Here is a 20,503-nt window from a genome sequence, read left to right on the forward strand (position 1 = left end):
GGAACAGAGTATTATTACAATGTGATATTGCAACTTTTACTTAAGTAAAAGATTTAAATACTTTTTCTGCCACTGGGAATGTGAAAAGCATTGCGTCAGCAGTGGCATGTAAAAGAGCACAAAGCCATCAGAGTTGGCTGGATTGTTAAAAAAAAAACATTCAAAAACATCTGTGTGTCATCCTTTATTTGTAGAATCATGTATGCAGCTCTCTTGTCAGACTTCACTATGACATTTCCTTCCTCACCTCCTTAACTATGATTCACATTTATGTAACCCACATGGCGGTAGCAAAACACACTATAGTGGAGTGGACAACAAAGAGAGGACGCCTTTTTGTCTGCAGGGCCATTGTCTTCATTTAGTGGCTGTTTGTGTGAGCAGCGTATATTACACTGGGACATTCTGCCACACAGCTGTTTGACCCGCTCTGACAAACACATTGTGATGGGTGTTTCGCAGCACAACAAGCTGTGGTCAGCTCCGAGCAACGCAATGCACCAGACAAGCTCTAAAATGCACGCAACTGCTCTTCAAGTCTTTTTAAATGGTGAAACCGTTGTGACGTTTCCTCTCTGGACTGTATTTGTGTTGTACTTTCCAAAATTACAGACTCCAGTGAGCGGTTCTGGCAGCACAGCCTCGCCCAGCCCTTGACTTGACCATGATGGAAAGCCGTAGAAATGAATGACGACCTGCCCAGCGTAGGGAAACTATGAATGATGATGATGAAGAGAGAGTTCCTCCTTACTATTACTGTGTGGTCTCTCTGACACCCAGCTGGGAAAGTCAACAGTGCACAGACTCTGGCAGTGCTCACAGTCAACCAGTTGATGTCAGGCTTAACCCGATGACAGATCAGGATAACCTGCATGTCTGGACTCATTTATTTTTCATCCCCACCTCCTACAGGGTGGCAGAGCAGTGTGAGAGATTATCCTCTAACACTGCAACCTTTCAAAACAGAACAAAGTCTACTTCTGATCCCTCAATCAGCGTAACCAAAGAGTTTATCTCAGAACCTCAGAATGTGTCAAAAGAATTTGAGAAGCCAGGCCATATTCACCAAAAACACCAGGCGGTTCTAAGAGTTATTCACGTGAACTTTACAGTTAAGGTTGGTCCCAACTCTGGCAGGAGTTACAGGTAGTCGTGGACTTAGACTTGTTCAGTCTTGTCAGTCAGCTGCTGCAGGTAATGTGCTTCACCTTGTCAGCGTTTTCAAACAATACAACGATAACAAACTCATATTTTAATGTTGATTATTGGTGACTTAATAAGAATCAAGTAAGCTTACCAACAATTGGAAACATTCAATGAAAAATGTCCCCTTCAGATCCACATTTGTTCAAATAATCATCAAATAAAATCAATAAATAAAGCCGACTTCATGGCCATTGGGAAATTATCTTGGTGTGAAGATTTGCTTTGTTTCATACGAAATTTGATAAGAAGTGCTTTGATTTGTATGACTTAATTTAGCATGATTCAGTTCATTTATTTTCACATGACAGCCAAAGCCCAGGCATCAAATCCCTCCCCTCTCTGAGCTGAGCCGCTCTCGCTGCAGCGTTGTGAATAGCTCTTAACATTTAATGTCCAACATTTTACAAGGAAAAAAGCGTTTCAAGTAACAGAAACATTTTTATCCCTAATCAATCCTGAATTACATTTAACTACCTTCAAACCCCCTTAGATTTATCCAGGGAGCGCCAGCCATAACAACAGTGGATGAAACAGCGTATACGTTCATCTAAATGGGTGGACAAAAAAAACATAAACACCTAGATGGCTAAACAGCTGAATCAACACCTATCTGACAGTCTCAATAATAGCAGCACTGATGGCCACTCGCTCTTCACACCACCCCGTGTGATGTCTTCTACTGAGAGAAACATCTTAATCTAACTCTTTTTTTTCTAAATATTTTATAGTGTGTATTGTATGATAGTTTGGCTGCATACTGTGTAAATTGTAATTTGATTTGCCAATTTTATTTGAAGAATGACAGTATCTTAATGTGCTGGATCTTTAACCCATACAACCTCAAACCTCAGTAAGGCAAGAAAATACTTAAATAATTACTTCTGACTTATTTTAAAGGTGTATTGAGCAGGAACAATGCATGGGGTTGTACAAAAATAATCCCTTTCAATAATCGCTTGTGACCTACTAGAAGTGTTTAGTCGTGTCTGCCCCCTGCCTGTATTTTCTTCATCAGCGATTCTAATAAACGAGAGCTGATTGTTGAGTCTCATTCCTCGGTCGCCAAATACCACCACGTTGCGTCGGTGACTCGCCGGCCCAAAGGCATCTGCACCTTTGAAAGGTGCGTTTACAAACGGCAACTGACAAATCCTGCATCATGTGCCTTTAACTGTCTGGAGTGTGGAACTAATCTTCATCTAAATACCTAAAAACATACCTCTGTTATCTGTACATGAAACGCTCCCTTCTTCTTTGTCCAACCTTATTTAAAAATGCGGCACACAACAGTGTTTGTTACAAGTCTGTGTGAATGGGTGTGTGTGTGTGTGTGTGTGTGTGTGTGTGATGTGTGGTATGAAAAGGGGGATGACCTTTTCCTGTTCCTCGACCTTTGACCCTGTGCGCAGCCTTAAGCTGGAGGGGCTGGAAAACAAGGTATCATTATGAGAGTCATTGCGATGGCAAGTTTTAGTGACGGTGTAAAAATTCCAGGTAGTTTTGACTTTCAAATCTGTCATCACATCTGTAGCTTCCTAATGGGTCATAGCAGTTAACTGAAAGCACCGTTTAAATGGCTGTATTCCTACCCTCACACCAAACTGTTTCTCCTCCTTCACCCTATTTCTGATCTATTTATCCCAGATGTTTATTTTGTATGTGCCAAAGTTGCCAATGTATATAGATTTAATGTATTGCTTTCCAGGCCATCTTGGGGCTAGCTTAAACTATCAGAGGGATTATAGAATAACATTTTTTCCTGGCCAGCACATAACCCAGATTCTGTTTCGGCTCCTAACTAAAAGAGAACTTGTTTCCACTTGCCTGTAAGGATGCAATCCCAGGAAAAACGGTTGCCTAAGGAAAAAGTCACATTTTATCACTGTGGAAAAAAAGGAAAATATAAGCTAAATATACACACTGGCATTGCTTGTGCTGCGCAGATTTCACAACATGTGTACTTCCCAAAAAACACACTTCAACGCGGGGCATCGAAACAGGCAAACACGCAACTGTCAATGAATAGAACTCAAATCAGCTGATTTTTGCCCTAAAGGACTTCACTTCACATGTTTACCATAATCACATTAGTAAAAAGCCTGAACTTGAACAGACAGTGGCCCAGTGTTCGCCTGAATGCTCTTGCAGTGTCAGGAACTGGTCAAGCCAGATCTCTGGAAGCCTTAAGCCACATCCTCACACAACAAGTCCTGCTTCATCTCATGACTCACATCTTTTTTTATGGCTGAGACTTTCTACCCAATACAACCAGGCTGGCAAATAGGACACAAGCTGATCCCTCCCAGCTTTATTACGCTACAGTATCAGCTGCTGATAGTTTACTTCCAGCAGCTGAGGGAGGAGACTTGAGTAGAAAGGGCAGGGCAGGAGGACCTACCTGTCAACAGAGAAACCTGACAGCAGAGCACTGCTGCAGTCTCACAGGAGCGCAGCAGAGTGATGCCTACGAGCTGAAGGGAAACACACTGGTGTTGGTGTTCATACGTCGACTGCAGAGAGGGAAGATCAAAATGGGAGGCAATATAAGTCAGAAGAAGGGCAGCAGGAGAGCCAGCTCAAGGAGTCACGGCAAAAGTGTCATGTGAGTCAGAACATTAACCTGTTTGATTCTGATTTTACAGTGAATTATAAAAAAAGACATCTATCGTCACTTAGTATTAATCATTGACTTAAAACTTGTGATGTATGTAGTTCCAACAGTATCTGTAGCACCAACTAAACTTGCATTCTTTTTCCATTTGGTGCGAGAGTGGCCTCTGAGCACACACTTGCACACACATGCAAATATTCACACACCCTCAGAATGAAGCCACAGTTACAGATGGACTGTTAAATATGTTTGCACACTGGCCTTACATAAGTGTGTGTATGTGTGCTTCTGAGCAAACAGTGACAATAAAACAGGCAATGAACCATAAAGCAGCAAGTGGTTGCACATGTTCAAAATTTAATGTACAGCATTTTTTTTTTTAAATGCAGATGAGACAATAGTTACACAAAGCTGTTGTGAAAACTCCAACATGATCACTCGCGGGGTTGTCTCAACACATGCACAGTTGTTCATCATAGCATGATCTCATTGTGAGAAATATAGCTCCACTGTGTTAATATTTGCTTGAGGCGACTCATGCGCTCTTCATTCTGGGAGGACTCCTCTGTAGGTTGGACTACAAACACATTGGACCGTGAAACACACTGCTCTTCTTTTTGAGACTGTAAACATTCCACACATTCACTTATGTAGCAAACAAACAATCTACAAAGACGACAAGCGACTTTTACAAACTGTTAATGCACGGCACTAGACAACCAGCTGACAGATAGTGTTTGCAGATAATTGTGTTCACATTCTGTTCTCTTCAGAGACGTTTCCACCTGCTGAAGGCCAAGTAAAAAATTGAAGAGAAAAGACACTATTTTCATATCCTCAGAAAGTAAAAAAAAAAAAAGACTCCCTTTGCTAATCTGCGTCAAACCTGACAGACTTTAAATCCACAATAAATATGAACATTCTCGCTCAGTCCTAACTTTGGCCATCTTGTGTGTTTGTTGTGTCGCTCTCCTCTGCTCTGACCCATGCTTTGGGGGAACTGTTCTTCTGTATTTTAGGCGACAGCATGTCAGGCTGGCATGAATCAGCAAACCTCTCGCGTGCTTTCTCCCAGTTCTTCTGAGACTTCGATCTGGTCACAGAAACACTGTCTAGAGACAAGGCAGCATCGGCCCCCAACCCTGACTGGGACTTCCTGATTTTCAGTTCAATCTGTTGGGAAGTGGAACGAGAAAGAAAATCATTTTTGTTGCTTTACACTATATTTTTAACAAAACAGAATCTGCCAATGGAACATCACCAGATTGTCTTACCGGGGCTTTCATTCCAGTTCCCTCTTTACCCAGTCCTTCACCCTTCTTCCAGCCCATCTTTTCCAGCATTTTCCGTCCTTTATTGACTTCACTGATCTCCCTTTAAGAAGAATAGGAAGACACAATAATACATGATTATCACGTTATCTGTTTTTATCCTTCTTCAGCATTTCATTGCTCTTCTTTATGTTTGGACTGTATTGTTTTCTTGTCTTTGTGGAAGCTCATGAGACTCCTAATAAAGACAGAAATACAGAAGTCAAATGAAAAAAAAACTCACTCATGAACAGAAGCTGGTGCATCATCTCGTTTGAAAACACCCTCGCTGCCCACCGTCTGTCGTCGGGACTCTGCTCGGTCCATGTATTTTCGGTTCTTTAGGGCTTTGGCCTCCTCATACTCGCTGCTCTGTTTACAGAAAAGCACAGAGATTGGCTGCATAAAGAGGAGACAAGGGTTTAAAACTTCAACTGACTGCTGGTAGTCCTGCCAACACTCACCTGCAGGCCATATTTGGCCTTCATCTGCTTCAGCTCCTTCTGTCTCAGTGCTTCTTTATCCTCTTTGGTGAGAGCAGGGCCTTTGGGACAACACAGAATAAGCGAAATGTACATGTTCCAGTGTTTCCTTTAGTTGCATTTTACAAAATTATTGTTGCCAAAGCTTCGGAATTTGCTCTGTCATCACTTTGAAGATGAGCCAATGGAACAGTGACAGGATGTCAATCACTGAAGTTATGACAACAAAATTAATGGTGCGGGTACAGCATTTACTCCTCAGGCAGAGTGACAAACAGAGCAGAGATTCTGTAACAGGGGAACAAGAAAAAGGTTTGGCTGAACAACAATCCATTTGGTGACTGAATCTTGTAAGGCATTCCCTCACACTGCCAGGGATATGTCAGTTTGCCCAATATGCATACTTTTGGATGGTATAACGATGCTTGGGCAGTGGATGTTGTCATCTAAAAAGAGTCAAAAAGTTAGTTTTGCACTCACCATCCAGGTGCAACAACCTGCTGAGAAAAATTGTAGAGGATACACTGCATTCTAAAATCCTTTTCTTCTCATATCTTCAGACAAGAAGAAGGTAGCAAGCACAATAAAAAAAAGGCTTTTTCTTTTGGAAAAGTTTCAACAGTAAAAAACATAATAGGCTTTTCATACAGTTTTCACCACTTGGACTCATCAATGTTGGCTCACCTGTCTTCTCCTCCCTCTTGTACTTGCTGAGGTGAGCCATAACCTGACCAGGCTCACAGCCATCACAGGTATCAGTACCCGGGTGGATGTGGAAGGACAGCACGGTGTCTCCCATCTTCACTTCATCACCGTGCATCAGTGCGTGTGGCTCACACTTGATTTTGGGCTGCAGAAGAAACATTCGTCGTCATTGCTGATATGAGATCTTACTATTTTATAAACAGGCAAAAAAATGAGACAAAATGCTGACCTGTAAAATCCTGTTACCATTGATGACGGTTCCATTCTGGCTTCCCTGGTCCACCAGCATGTAGCTCTGCTGGTCCTGGTCAAAGTACACCTCCGCGTGGAACTGGAACCGAATACAGTTCAGAATTAGTAATGGGACATAATCCTGCAAAAGGCAAATGCCTTGTGTCAGTTCCTGGAGAAAACGAAAAGTTAAGAGGAATACCTTGCTGACTCCCATCTCTGGTATTCGGATTGCATGGTCCATATCTTTCTCTCTGCAACACAAAGACAGTGGATAGTCTTCAAGCTATTTTTATGAATAATGGACGGATCAATTCCTCACATCTTCCCAAAGTGAGACACTACTTTTAATTTCATTAAGCAAGCTCATTCTGTCTTTGGTATTTTAACGTTTTCTAGTATAGCGACCCATTCCAAAACAAGTTTATCTAACATTTGTTTAGAAAGTATGCAACCTCTTCTAGAAATTTAACTGGTACTGCCACATGAGAGAAAAGAGAATGACAATACGAATAGGACAAACCTGCCGACAGTGGCTGGAGAGTCGGCTGTGATGATGAAAAGAGTGCCAATCTGCAGGACTGGAGATCTGACAACTGTCACTCTGACACAGGGGGGCCACATGTCTGACATGACTGCAAGAAAACATTGCATTGTCACAGGATTATAGCAGTCTTAGAAAGCTACACTGTTAAGAGACCAATGACAGGTGGTAATGAGATGATGTTAGTACCAGACAGAACAAATGAATACAAGCACTAATTGTGAAGACATGTGCCCTGAACAAGCTCTGAATTCAGCTTGTTTTTTTCTCACCTTCCTGATTCTGAGTCTCCATCTCTGACTCTGGGCTATCCTTGGAGGTAGAGCTACACGATGATGAGGACGAGGGTGTGGACTCCCACTCTTCTCTCTCCGACTCTGTGATCTCACCCTCTTCTGGTTCGCTGTTCTTCTCAGAGTCATCACTTGGTGCTGGGCTCTTTTTCTTCTTCTTTTTTGACTTAGATTTCTTCATTTTCTTCTTTGATCTACCTTTTTCATCAGAGCGTGAGCCATTTTTCTGCTTCTTCCTCTTTGATGAAGATTTATCGCTCTCCTCTCGATGTTTAGAAGAATCTTTTCTACGAGGGGAAACATCCGGGCTGCGAGACTTTCGCTTCAGTTTTCGTGATTCAGTGGTCCTCTTAGTTGTTTGCTTTTCGACCCACCCAGTTTCTTCTTCTTCCAACTTTACGTCATCGAATATGAGTTCCTGCCATCAGACAGTCAAAAGTGAGATTACCATCTCCATTGATGTTCGGTGACAGCAGGCCAGCTGACTTTGTAGATCCCCAGGTCCGTGTGTGCCATTATGTTTGTACATGGTTTCAGTCTTCACAGACCAGTCACTACAAAACTCTACCAAGTTACAGTATTCCCAGGGAAATCAATAATCTAAATTTCATTTTGAACAGGTCACCAAATCCTTGAGTAATCACAAGTCACTAGTGTCCATTTCAAATTCAAAGTCAGTTGTTTGGTTACACACACAACTATTTGACGTGCTGTGATATGATATGATAGGAAATGACTGGATTCTTTATGATTCAAATTCCAAATATTTTTCACCTGGGCTTTTCTTTCCTAATTTGTCCACCACATTATTTATTGTGTTAAAATTGTATTATTTACTTTAGAGCAGGCATACTCAAGTTACTTTGTCTGGTGGTCACTTTTGCAGAATGACAGGAGGCCAGGTGCCAATTAATAAACAAACACTTTTAATATTTATTGAAAAAACTCAAATATCCTATCTTTCTTTGATTTTTTGTGTTATTATATTCACTTACAAACTTAATTAAATTGGTGCAAAGATTGACAGGAGTCCTAGACAGAAAAGTCTGATATTTGACTGCATTTGATAGCTGCAATTGCATTTTAGTTAGGGTTAGGTTTAGCTGTAACCTATTTCATCTGCAACTTACAGAACCTGTGATCTTCAGTGGGGCATTATGATTGATTTATAAGTATGTATTCCTCCTAGTGACATGGCATTACTACTGAATTAAGGTCCAAGTTAGAAAATATCTTCAAATGCTATTTTGAATTGCTGTGTGTGTTGATATCAAATGGGTACCTCTGTAGGATGCAGTATTCCAGTAAGAAGAAATCTTCATATTAGCCAATGAGTTAGTCACCTCGTGCACCTAGGTCAGAGGATAATCTTTTAGTCAACTAGCCTCACGTTTACATAATAAGAAAAAAATAAGCTTTGAAGACTGAAACCAATCAAGTCAGGAGGGGAACTACAAAGTCAAAAGCCAGCTGTCAGGCACAAACTATAAAAGCATCTATGTCATGCACTAAAACAAGGTTTTACATACCTTATCGTCCTGGTTGGAAGTTTTCTTTAACCCTTTCTTTAACTTTCTGCCCTTCTTTTCACCAGTGCTCTTTTCTTGGACAGGCTCTGCAGCAGTTTGTGCAGTAGGAACCTCAATCCTGGAATGAAACTGGTATCGTCCACTCTCTGCATCGTAGTAGTAATAAATGCCCGTGTTGGCATCATAGTACAACTGACTGGCCTGAGGAAGAGAAAAACATGTATGAGATAAAAAAAACTGGCACACAATTTCTGCCAGATACAAATCTAAACTGCTGCTAAATTCGTTCTGTCACAAACAGCCTTATTTTACTAAGAGGGTGTTTGACGAACCGAGTCGTAGTAGAAGCCTGTGCTGTGATCGTAGTACATCCCAGTAGTCTCATCAAAGACAAACCCAGTCTGTGTCATAGCCTCTTCAGCAGTGACCCTCAACATGTCAGCTATGGATCCTCCATCACCCTCCTGAAAGACATAAAGCGATTCATTGGTCATAATATAAACTTACATTTATATATTAAATCTACCAATTAATATGAACATCTCCTTATTGCAGTGTTTTTTTTATTATAAACCATTTGATTGATTGTTCAAATCATCAATTCCAATTCTGATAATCATACATTAGTCATTTGTGACAAAAAAAATGAAGTTTTGCAATTACTTTTTGTTAAAATAACTTTTTAATAAAACCAACCTCAGTTGTTGGTGCAACACTATTTTCAGGTTGACCTGAAACATCTGTTACAACAACAGTTGCTGCTGCTGCTTCATCTGGTGCTGAAACCTCTGCTGCCTCGCTGACATCAGCTGCCTCTACTGCGGCTTCTGGGTTCAGACCTTCCTGAGTGTCTGAAGCCTCTGGATTCTGATTGTAGCCTCCATAGTAGTAGTTGTAATAATCTGGAACAGAACGTTGTGATAGTTTATTAGTTTTCTGACTAACTGAAGAGATCATCTATTTTATTTAATGTCCATACGAAGTGACGTACCAGTTTCTGTCCACACATATTCTTCTGTCTGGGTTTCACTGTCAACTCGATCTTTGTCCCTTCTCTTCCGTTCATGAATCTCTGCGCTCAGCTGGTCAACCTGAAACAAAACATGTTGACAGATACATTAATTTGACAGACACACTGAAAACACCCACGTTGATAACTTAACTAAAAAAAGCAAAGATTCTCAAATTTTGACCAATTTAACTGAGGGTTTAATTGAGTGTTTTAAACCAGATGTGGACCACCTTATCTAAAATAAAGTCCACATCCATAGTTATTACATGTAATTAACCGGTCATCATCTAACTGGTTTAAACATAATTTAAAAGGTGAGATGTGTTTGGTTCTGACTGACAGGTTCTTGGGGAAACTCTGCAGTATTTGACTGCAGTGTCATGACATAGTGCAATGTACAGGAGTAACAATGATTGCATTGTGTAATTGCATATCAAGCATCTTGGGAACAAAAAATGTCTACTGGGTGAAAGAAACTATATTTCTTATCATCAGGGTAACAATTTCATTGTAACTGATAAATAGTTTTTTTTAAATCATATCAATCATATCAACACCAAATATGTAAGGGCTTTGCAGCATAAATACGTATGTGTATGTAAGTGTTGACATACAGAGAACATAGATCGTCTAATCACACAGTGGTGTGTATTTGTTGTTAACGTCATCAGCATGGACTAACCTGTTTCCTGAGGTCTTCGTTGTAGCTCTCTGTGCTCCTCTGCAGTCTTTCGGATTGCTTCAGTTGTTTCTGTAACTTGGCCAGCTCAGCTCTGCACTCCTGCAGCTCCTGCTTCAGCGACTCAACTGTCAGGCGGAGCTCAGCCTCTTCAGACTCCGTGTCTTTTTCTCCATCTTCGTTCTCCATTTGTTTAACTGAAGGCGTTAAAAATAAACTTTAAAATAAACTCGCACAAGAAAGCAGGTTCAGAACATTAGCCGTGGCTTAGCCAGCTCATCCGTCTTGTTCTAAGTTTGAGGTTGTTAAGAGGTATTTCAACAGCCCAGTCGGCAAAAAGTTCAACACAGCACTTGTGTGGTAAATCGCCACAAAAATATAATAACCATCAGCTGTCCCTACCTGTGCTAACCTAGTGATGGTACCATTAGTTCGCTAGCTTCGTCTATGCGGTGCACTTCTTACCGTTTGCCTCGTTTTCGTCTGTTTGCCAGTGAATTTCCTGTCAGCACGGCACATGAACCGACCTGAAAGTTGAAAAAGGACATTTTGTAACTGCTCTGTGTTTCCGACACAGTAGAGTACATGTTTTGATGATAATTAGACAGTTAGAGTTATAACCGTGGTAATGTTTACTGTCCACCCTGTTCGCAACCGCCATTTACTACTCACAACTACGTCACAACGGAAGTACTTCTTCTTCGGGTTTGGAGGACTTCAGCGCCCACTGCACAGCTGACACAACTCGAAGAGCTTTACTGCCACCCAACGACGAAGTATTTACATAGTTTTTAAATATACATCTAGTAGATTTTACTTTTTATCGTTTACCTTCACCTTTCTTCAAACTATCTTATCTTAACTTACCCGCCCTTTTACAATGTGTGATGTATGTTCTTGCTAGCAACACGTCGTACTACGGACCTACCCTGGTAAGCGTCAGTAGCGTTCTGAACATTTCATTGACTACAAAAAGATTTTATTTTAAAATGTCTTGTTTTGAAGTTGCACAGTGTTTCGTGAATTCGTAAGCATGTGTATTTTGTACAGTAAAATAAATGCTGTAAATAAACTGTAAATACTTTTAGGACTTTTAGGTCCGCGGTAATTGTTCTCGGTAATTTAACTGAAGAGTTGTTTTGAGTATCTCGAAAGCCCGAAATCAACTGACATGAGGTTTAAAGCTGGTCTTTAAGAGGACCTTTAAATTAGAACTCAGTATTTCGGTTTAATGCTTGCACTTGTCTAATACTGAGCATTTTTTAAATAAAAAAATAAGAGAATTTCCTACTGTATGTTGTAGCTGAGATATGGCTTTATATGATGAGCTTTTAATACATCTAATAACTTTACAAAACTTGGGAAAGTAACCATGTGACCACAGTGAACATTTTTACAGTTTATTAGTGTGCGACAGAGAACACGTTGAGTATAATCGGAATTTGTACTGTATGCAGGTGTATAACACAATAGCGTTCATATACTAACTATATATGCTAACTTTTTTTAAGTTGCAGTAAGTTTTTATTTAATAATGTATTATTGGTGATCGCTATCAGAGTATGTAAGTAGCATTTTCAGGAATGGTTATTTGTTATTAAAGTGCACTTAATAAGGTGTAGTTTTGCATGTTCACCACTAGATGTCACAGCAACACACTGATTCTGTTATTTGACAGCTCAAAGTGAAATTGAGGGAAATAGTGTGAGTTGTGAGTAGGCCTACATTTGTGTCCTGTGAAAGTACTCACCTCTGGCAGGATGTGGTCATAACTTCTTTTTCGTTTTCTGCTAGTAGTTTTAGTCGCCAGTTAATGATTATTCATCTCACACTGTTCAGTTTGAGTCGCATACAGCTGTCTATATTTGCAGACATTTCAGTTTCCCTCACAGGCAAAGGTCAGGACTATATTATGCTAACATTGTTACACACATCGTCTCTGTCAGTAGCCCTTGCTCTACTTGTCCTTCCACTTCCTCCTCTGTTCCTCAAATGCACACACAACTATTCTTCTTGCCATATTTTGATTCAGCTCGTTCCTCTCTGTCTATATACAGTGTCCAGAGGGAGGGCTGTTGTATAATGATGTGGCTTTGCTATTGTCCCCTAAAACTGAAACACAGTCTCTATTTATGGTGAGAGTGTATTTAAAGTGTTGCCCTGTAGACACAGTATAAAAATATCACGTGCTTGTGTGTAAATTACAGAGTGGCTTGGCAGAAAAAATTGTTAGTGGATGTTAAGCCTGACATGGAGATTAAACATAGTTGTGTCATTAATCACATTTGCACGGAGATGGGCAGAATTGAAGTTGCTGTGGGAAAAGCCGGGGGGGGGTTGAGTTTTAATGACTTTCTTTTTCCCGAAAATGTCTTTTGAGTTCCACCCACTGTGTTTGAAATCTGAGCACTTCTGAGATGTGTTTGGATTTAAGTGGACCGTCAGACTCCTTGGCAGGACCATTGATGTCGGTGGCGGTGGTGGTGGTGGTAGAGCAGCCTCTAAGAATGGAGGGGTCTTTTATGTGGAGACACACACACACACAGCTGCCTCACGCTACCTACTGATGTTTGTTGATGCCATTTTTAGACTGGAAAAGCAGGCATAAAGTTGTCAAGTGTGAGTGCGACTGGTTTGTTTTTAAAGGAGTGGAAAAGAAGATGGGACTTGGTTCAGTTTCCTTTAGCGTGCTTCTAAAAAACTGGCAACAAATAGCCATGATTTTGTGTTAGGAATTGTAATAGAAACCATTTCTTACATAACCCACTTATCCCAGGCTGACATGAGTCCTCACTCACTGATTCAGGGAGCCATTTAGAATAAACAGAGAAGCCATGGAGACAACAAGTTAAATACTCTTTCCACTTACACACGCCAACTTATTGTGAAAAAAAATCCATCGATGTAGAATATACTCCACCATTACTTCTTTCAGGTTTCTTATGTGTTGTATTTGTATATCAGTCAAATGTGATCAAAGCCCATTGTGTGTGGGAAGACAGTATATCTTTTCTTCAATAAGCCTGAGCCACCCAGGATCTCCTCTGTGGTTCAGTTACTTAAAAAGTAGGAAAGCCTGGTGCTTTTTTGAAGAATTACTAATCCCCAGAAGAAAGACACAACTTGATCCTCGTTCAACAATGATAATCACTTCATAAATCCCTTTAACTACTACTTGCACATGATCAGTGTAAGCAGGGTTCGTCCTCATCCTCACCCCAACCTTAGGCTCCACCAGACCCGCACATTTAATTGGGCAGGGGACCAACTCCACCCTTTCTGGTCCAATGTGGAAACTTCGAGCCTGACTGAGGCACGTGTGTCTCTGTTCCTCCAGTGGAATTTGGGAGGAGTTTAGGGGCTGTGTGGCCAAATTAAACGTCAGAGGAGTTTCAGGAGGGGGAGTACAGTATTAGAAAACAATTCACACAGGATGCAGTTAAAAAAAGAAAACATAGAATATACTATATAGGTGTTCTTGAAAAAGTAACAAGTAGTTACTATTGCATACACTGCTGCAAATGTGGGTGATATAAGCCATTTATAAGAGATTTGTCTGTGAAACCTCTATTAGTTGATTTCAACTTGTGAGTGCTGTGTAGGGTTTATCTGGGTCTGGTATACTGCAGCACTCACTTGACAGACTTTTTAGAGGCTGTAATCATTCCTCCTGTCAATACTGCCCATGAAGAAACTTGTAGCAGGCAATGATGTTTATATTAATATTCAACCAAGTCTAACAAATCATAATTAATAGAATTACTTTTACTGCTTTTTGTTGGCATAAACACATGACATGAGCAATCGATTTATTCTGTTTGAAACTGCACATGCCGAGTTAGACATGTTACGCATTTCTGTGCTCCGACTTGTTTGTTATCTGTCGACTTACACACCCATACGCTATATCTCCAAGAAGCTACTATGAGCTGCTTTATTTTTTAAGGCAGAATAATGTGAACCTGTCTATAAGCACATAAGCTGTGGCCACTTTCCAGCTCTGGTATGTGTTTCATTTTGCTGTGAAAACTCACAAACTGGTTATTGTTAGACTTAGTTTATAGCTGATTTCTGTCACTAATTAGCCTAGCTGTTATATATCAAGCACTTTACAAAACAAGAGATACAAAGTGCTCTATGTGGGAAAACTCAAGATAAAATAAGTGAAATAAATAAAAAGAGCATATAAAAGATTAAAAAATGGATGTCATAATGAAAGCATTTTTTAATGTAAAAGAATAACATCCAGACACCTAGCTCTTCATTTCATCTTCACTGATTTGAGATGGGACATAGATCTGAGTGTCTTCCAATGATGATGAATGTTGTTTTTATTGACAACAGCTCCTAGCACGAGCATGTGAATACAGAACAAAAAGTGAGTAGGGATAGAGCCTTGGGGGACACCACTGGACATTACCATTGCTGAAAAAGTTTTACAAGCTCGATTTAAGCCAAACCAAAGCTCCCACAGTACTTCCATTTAAAAGACCTGTCATTACACCTGCTTTGCTTTCTCATGTTGAACCAAACATCGCTGGTATAATGTCGTCCCAGTGTGTGATTTTAGGGAACATGTTCCAGAGAAAGGAGAGGTGTGATACAGCAGTATCTTGGCGGCAGACTATTTTTTCAAGGCAATTTTTCAATCCAACAAAATAGTATGATCAACAGGGTCAAATAGAGAGCTATGATTAAGAAGAATTTAAATTGTGCAATCCGCAGCATCATCTGTTAGTAATTGATCAATTTTAGCAGTGTTTCTGGCTGGGATTATTTTACTTTGGGAGTCTTCATTTGATTATAGCCAACAGGCTTTTTTAGCAGCATTACTTGTTTTAGAGACTCTACTGTTTTGCAGACACATATCATGAGTAACATCGTGGTTTCTTTTCCTTGATGACACTCAACAATACCTGTCAGATGTTACCAGGGGTTTTTACCGTCCATTAATGAGTGCATTGAAGTGGTCTGAGCTGTTACCTAAGCCAGGTATAGCTCCTGGGGCTGTCCAACAGAACTGGTTCCCCTGGTCATGCATGCATGCCACTGGATGGGAGAAACAGTTAACTGTTAAACAGCCTGGGGAGCAAAGAAGGCTTTAAGATCCAGCCCCACATTCCTAAACCTCTCTCTGGGCTATAAAATGTGGAGCCCCAACAGTCCAGCTCCTCCTCCTCCTCCTTCAGTGTTTGTTTTCTGACTCCCTCCTTCTGCTTCAGAGTGGAAGAGCGGCCTGACAGGGATATACCATTCTCCACCCACAGGGCAAATCATTTGGTTGAGTAAAGGGAAGCTGCCCCATTTTGAGAGCTTTGAGCTTCCTGCCTCCCCTGCTGTATTTTCTGTCAGTGGACTAGCCCGAGGTGGAGAGGAACGGTTGGAGGGGGGTTCAGAGGAGGAGAGTGTGAGAACAGCATTTTGAAACCCAGCTGATCAGAGCTGAGGTATTTTGCCACAGAGGGAGAGGGAGCGTGACTGGAAAAGAGAAGAGAGAAGAGCAGCTGAAATCTGCTTGATTTGGAGACAGAAAATATTCAAACAGAAGACTAAAAAAGAAATGTCTCATTCCTTTCATGATAAACTGGAAAATCATGTGAAGGGAGAGGCTCTTTGGAAAGATGTGAAATCTGTTGGCAGGGTGGAAATCTGAGCACAGAAAAAGATCCGTCAGGTTTTGGAGACCAGCCCGGTGAATATTTGAGTCGACTGAGGGTTGAAGAAAACCCCCGGGGAAAGAGGAGGGATGTCTTGGCTGTCACCCGTGTCATGGGCCAAATGGACGTGGACGGCAGTTCGAGGAGGAGAGGGAGAGGAGGATGAGGATGGGTTGGAGACCAGCGAGGAGAGGGAGCAACGTGGAGAGAGAGGAGATGAAGAGGAGAGGGAGGAGGAGGAGAGATCTCAAGGCTGCAGGCAAGTGTTGTGCTTGAGCTCCGAGACAACTCAAGCTGTGATTCACACTGTCTGGACTGGAGACAGGGGCATTTTCACATGTGTGTCAACACATTCTAATGGTGATGAGTGTGTCCACCTGTCAGGTTAAGGAATGTCCAACATAACAAAGGTTGGATGAAAAGAGCGAAGGAAAAGAAGATAAAACACATTTGTTGTGAGATTTGCATTGACTTCTTCTCGGTTACATGCTGAAATCTCTAGTGAGTTATGTTGTCGTGCAGCTCTGACACATTTCTGGTGTGGCCGCCATGGTGTAGTCTGTTTTTCTCAGCCTCACTGGTTCATCCTCGTTTCTGTAGCTCCTTAATAAATAACACACACGCCAGCACTGCAGAGACAGGTATTGTTTGGTTAGATGATGTAATCATTGCTAACACACAAACTCAAGCTCTGACACATGCTCAAGGCATCGTGGCCTTTATTGTTTCATGTGTGCTTTGATAACATTTTTATCTTGGCAGTTGTTTTAAATGCACACAAGTATTCACAGCTACTTTATTTTTGCTGACATTTTATTGACCGGATAATTTATCAGCACCCTGCCCAAAATCCTGGTGTATGTACTATCCCAGCAGACGAGCAGTTATCTAACTGTCAATATCTAACTACACTGTGATGTGGCTCCCTGTGGTGATCAGATCAGACTGACTGTTGCCGCACTACAATGCTAAAATCTCAAGTCGGTGTTCAAAAGGGTCCAAATAGTCTGTAGCCTGTATTCAGACACAATGTTCACATCTTATATAAAGATAAAAACATATGTAGTGTCATTTGAGTGTCATTTATTTGCCAATAATAGTCACTGTTTGTTTGCAGATAATATGATATGAGCAGCATGTATATACTAATCAGTAGGATGTAGCCTTGGGGAACACCACTGGACACCACCATTTCTGAGAAATTTCTGTTTTGCCAAGTGCGATTCAAACCGGTATAAGACAGCAGATCGGGTATCTAACCAGAGTCTAGTGGATATTTAACTTACTTAAAACTATATTGAGTTGCAGTGTTTACATCTTATATTAAAGGGGCAATATGTAAGATTTTCTTGTTGGAAACACTCAAAAACATATTCAAAATGATCAACAGAACGTAATTTGATAGCAGTATTAACATTTTACGGCATTAATCAGATGCTTTTGTCCAAAGCGACTTACAGTTATTCATACACATTCATACACTGATGGTGGTGGCTTCCATGCAAGGTGCCAACCAGCATGTTAGGAGCAGTTTGGGGTTCAGTATCTTGCCCAAGGACACTTTGACATGCAGACCAGGGGAATCAAACCAGCAACCTCCAGATAACAAGACGCTGGCTCTACCCCTGAGCCGCACCTGCACATTTGGATGTCTATGTATTATGTTGCTGAGATATTTTCTGAAGTTAGCATGCTATCCAGTGAGCCCTGGGCTAAACGGTCTGAAGCTGTTGTGCTCGCAGTGTACACATTAAAACTCCACTTGTCCCCGAGCTCCCAGTGTGAACTGCTAACTACAAGGCTAACTGAACTAGATTACGGCAGCTACAGTTAGCAGGGGTTTTCAGTTATAAATTTAACAGCTTGTTTCTTACATGTTGCAGCTTTAAGATAGATACATAGTTAATATGGTACAGTCTCAAACATCATACTCTATACTGCTAAAGATGTGACAGGAAAAGAGTGGGTTGCCCCACTTCCTCTTTCTCTGACTACACTCAGTCTGTAACATGTTTTGATGAGGGCTCATGATTAGACACTCACTTTAGAGGATCACAAGGTAGAACTGGTAGACTATGACTTAATAAATCCCAAAGTATTTGGAGTTAGACAATCTCTGTATGACTAAAATGAATGTGGAGGGGATAGAATTAAATAATTGTATTTGTCCTTCTACTGGCACATAATGCAGTTCTGTTTTACACTGTAAAGTCTGCTTTACACTTCATAGTGCTGATTCAGCCTTTTGCTTTTGACATAGTTCCAGTATTTATGACCCAGTCACTGAGTCAGGATCTTTCTGACCTCTTTCTTTCTCATCTTTTGGATGTTTGTGAAGTTCATGCTCTCTTCCTGTGTGTTTCTCTCTCTGACTTCCACAGCTCTGACTCAGAGGGTCATTTTGGCACACCCGAAGCTGCAACTCCTGTCCACACCCCTCCCACCTTCCCAGGAGAGCTGGAGAACAACAACGCTGATCTAGACAAAACAGGTGAGGCCACTGCTTAGCAAAGAACAGACAGTGAGAGAGAGGATGTAGAAATAACTGCATATACTTTATGGACACATCATGTCTTATAGATTGTCAGCAATAGTCTTGTGATGTTGCTCTCATTTCAGAAACAGAGGAAAACATCTGTCTAAAATATGTCGACTAAGTCATCTTTATACATTAAAACAATCACTTTAAAGGTGCTATATTTAAAAATTGTTAAAATAACACTCTAATTAAATAGGGGGCAGCATATTAAGATAACCGATAACTGCTGCTGACTGCAGCTGCCATTAGCTACAGGCTGTTAGCTCAGTTAGCTTTGCAGCTAGCAGTCCAAACTGGGAGCTTGAAGCTGTGGGAAAGTGTTGGTGTTTACACTGCTAGCACAGGAGCTTTGGAACAGAAAGGGCCAGGGCTAGCTAGTTAGCATGCTAAACATTCTCTGCAACACAATGCATAGCACATTTCGACATATATCAATTCTGTGTGTGTGACTTCTGTGTCTGAACTGTAGCATATCAGGTCCACAATACCAGAGTAATTGGATACACATGTCTGTCTGACTGTGAAGGAATGTACCTACCTACAGCATTTTAGCTTGAACTTTTGAGTACCCTTAAAAGTTATGCTTATATTCAATTTTCCCATGGATCATACAAAGGTGTGTTGAATTGCAATGTTTTACTACAGGTAACTAAGGTTACTCTTACCAAACATGCTTGGTATGTTAAGCTGGTATGCACACTGAGTTGGTATTTTGGGTGTGATGATGGCGGAAGTGCTGTCATTGTCATTTGAATCACTAAGAGGAGGAGTCTTCAGCAAAGTGTGGGAATGGCCTTTGCTCTGGAATTCAGCAGGTTCAACAAAAGCTTCAGTTTGCACCGTTTGGATTGGAAACTGATAGGGGTCACAATGAGGGGAGTGACTAAACAAAGCTTGTTATCTGGCCATCATGCAGCTCCCTTTTTAAGGAGGTGTTCAGAAGGCCAGGTGTTGAAGTGAGGGGTGTTTTGATAGGATCAACTTATTCCTGCAAAACAGCCCCAACAACCTTTTCCAAAACTGTGCGTTGTGAGAGTCAACCAGTATAAAGCGAGGAAGGAGTTCACTTGTGTTTCAACAACAAACATCCCTTCATGCAGCTGTGAATGAGGAAGTTTAAATCCTGGCAGGCAGGAGCTTAAGTGCCTCTAGAAACTTCTTTAAATGTAAACATGCTGATGGCCGTGTTTGTCTGTGCCCATCCAAAGTCTCCATTACTAAACCAGTATCAGTCTACACATGATGGCAGCTTATAAACATTATGATTGATATAGTTGGAGACTTTGTTAAAGCCAAAAAGGCACCTGATTACATTAACAAATGGATACTTTAGGGTTTTTGTGTGTGTCCTGTGGTGAAATGCATGATAAACTTCTAATTGAATTGAGTTAATATACTAAACACTATTTTGCAAGGGGTAGTCATTTAAACATTATAAATGCCATTTACTATGCATCATATGTAAATCACAGTGGTACTAAAATCAACTAAGTATTTCCTAACAAAATTGTAAACAAATGCAAAACACTTCATTTTAATAATTAAATTAGACCGTATGTTTTGCATATATTGCAAACAGGTACTGTACCTGTGTGAACTGTAGCCCTGCTGTGACATGTTCTGCTTTGATTAACACAAGAATACGAGAACAAAAGGGATTCTTATACCTATCCATTGAATATGCATGTAGATTTGGATCAGTACA

General features: G+C 40.8%; 2 protein-coding genes across 10 annotated transcripts in view; one reads left to right on the forward strand and one right to left on the reverse strand.

Annotated features, from left to right (window-relative positions):
* tacc1 (transforming, acidic coiled-coil containing protein 1) overlaps positions 1 to 20,503 on the forward strand; it is a 35,916-nt gene that overhangs the window by 3,359 nt on the left and 12,054 nt on the right. For 5 of the 6 annotated variants that reach the window (XM_030419628.1, XM_030419625.1, XM_030419627.1 and 2 more), the window contains exons 1-2: positions 15,979 to 16,518; positions 18,641 to 18,750. In XM_030419628.1, the coding sequence (XP_030275488.1) occupies positions 16,349 to 16,518; positions 18,641 to 18,750 (280 nt within the window). In that variant the 5' untranslated portion in view covers positions 15,979 to 16,348. Of the gene's footprint in view, positions 1 to 15,978; positions 16,519 to 18,640; positions 18,751 to 20,503 lie in introns of those variants that run through there. The other variant, XM_030419630.1, reaches the window with a different exon arrangement.
* Positions 4,154 to 11,355, reverse strand: aggf1 (angiogenic factor with G patch and FHA domains 1). 4 transcript variants are annotated; one of them, XM_030419632.1, is made up of 16 exons: positions 11,224 to 11,299; positions 11,068 to 11,129; positions 10,606 to 10,799; positions 9,903 to 10,002; positions 9,608 to 9,813; positions 9,244 to 9,375; positions 8,912 to 9,112; positions 7,362 to 7,800; positions 7,069 to 7,180; positions 6,748 to 6,799; positions 6,544 to 6,645; positions 6,294 to 6,459; positions 5,592 to 5,671; positions 5,372 to 5,499; positions 5,092 to 5,191; positions 4,154 to 4,990 (listed from the first exon to the last, which is right to left on the reverse strand). In XM_030419632.1, the coding sequence occupies exons 3-16, from the start codon at positions 10,789 to 10,791 to the stop codon at positions 4,751 to 4,753; spliced, it is 2,244 nt and encodes a 747-aa protein (XP_030275492.1). In that variant the 5' UTR covers positions 10,792 to 10,799; positions 11,068 to 11,129; positions 11,224 to 11,299; the 3' UTR covers positions 4,154 to 4,750. The 4 variants fall into 4 exon arrangements, with proteins under 4 accessions (XP_030275492.1, XP_030275493.1, XP_030275495.1 ...); XM_030419633.1 differs by having other exon boundaries at positions 4,655 to 4,990; positions 11,275 to 11,355; XM_030419635.1 differs by lacking the exon at positions 7,362 to 7,800 and adding an exon at positions 8,665 to 8,734 and having other exon boundaries at positions 4,655 to 4,990.

Source organism: Sparus aurata, chromosome 6, assembly GCF_900880675.1.
Source record: "Sparus aurata chromosome 6, fSpaAur1.1, whole genome shotgun sequence".
Classification (NCBI taxonomy): domain Eukaryota; kingdom Metazoa; phylum Chordata; class Actinopteri; order Spariformes; family Sparidae; genus Sparus; species Sparus aurata.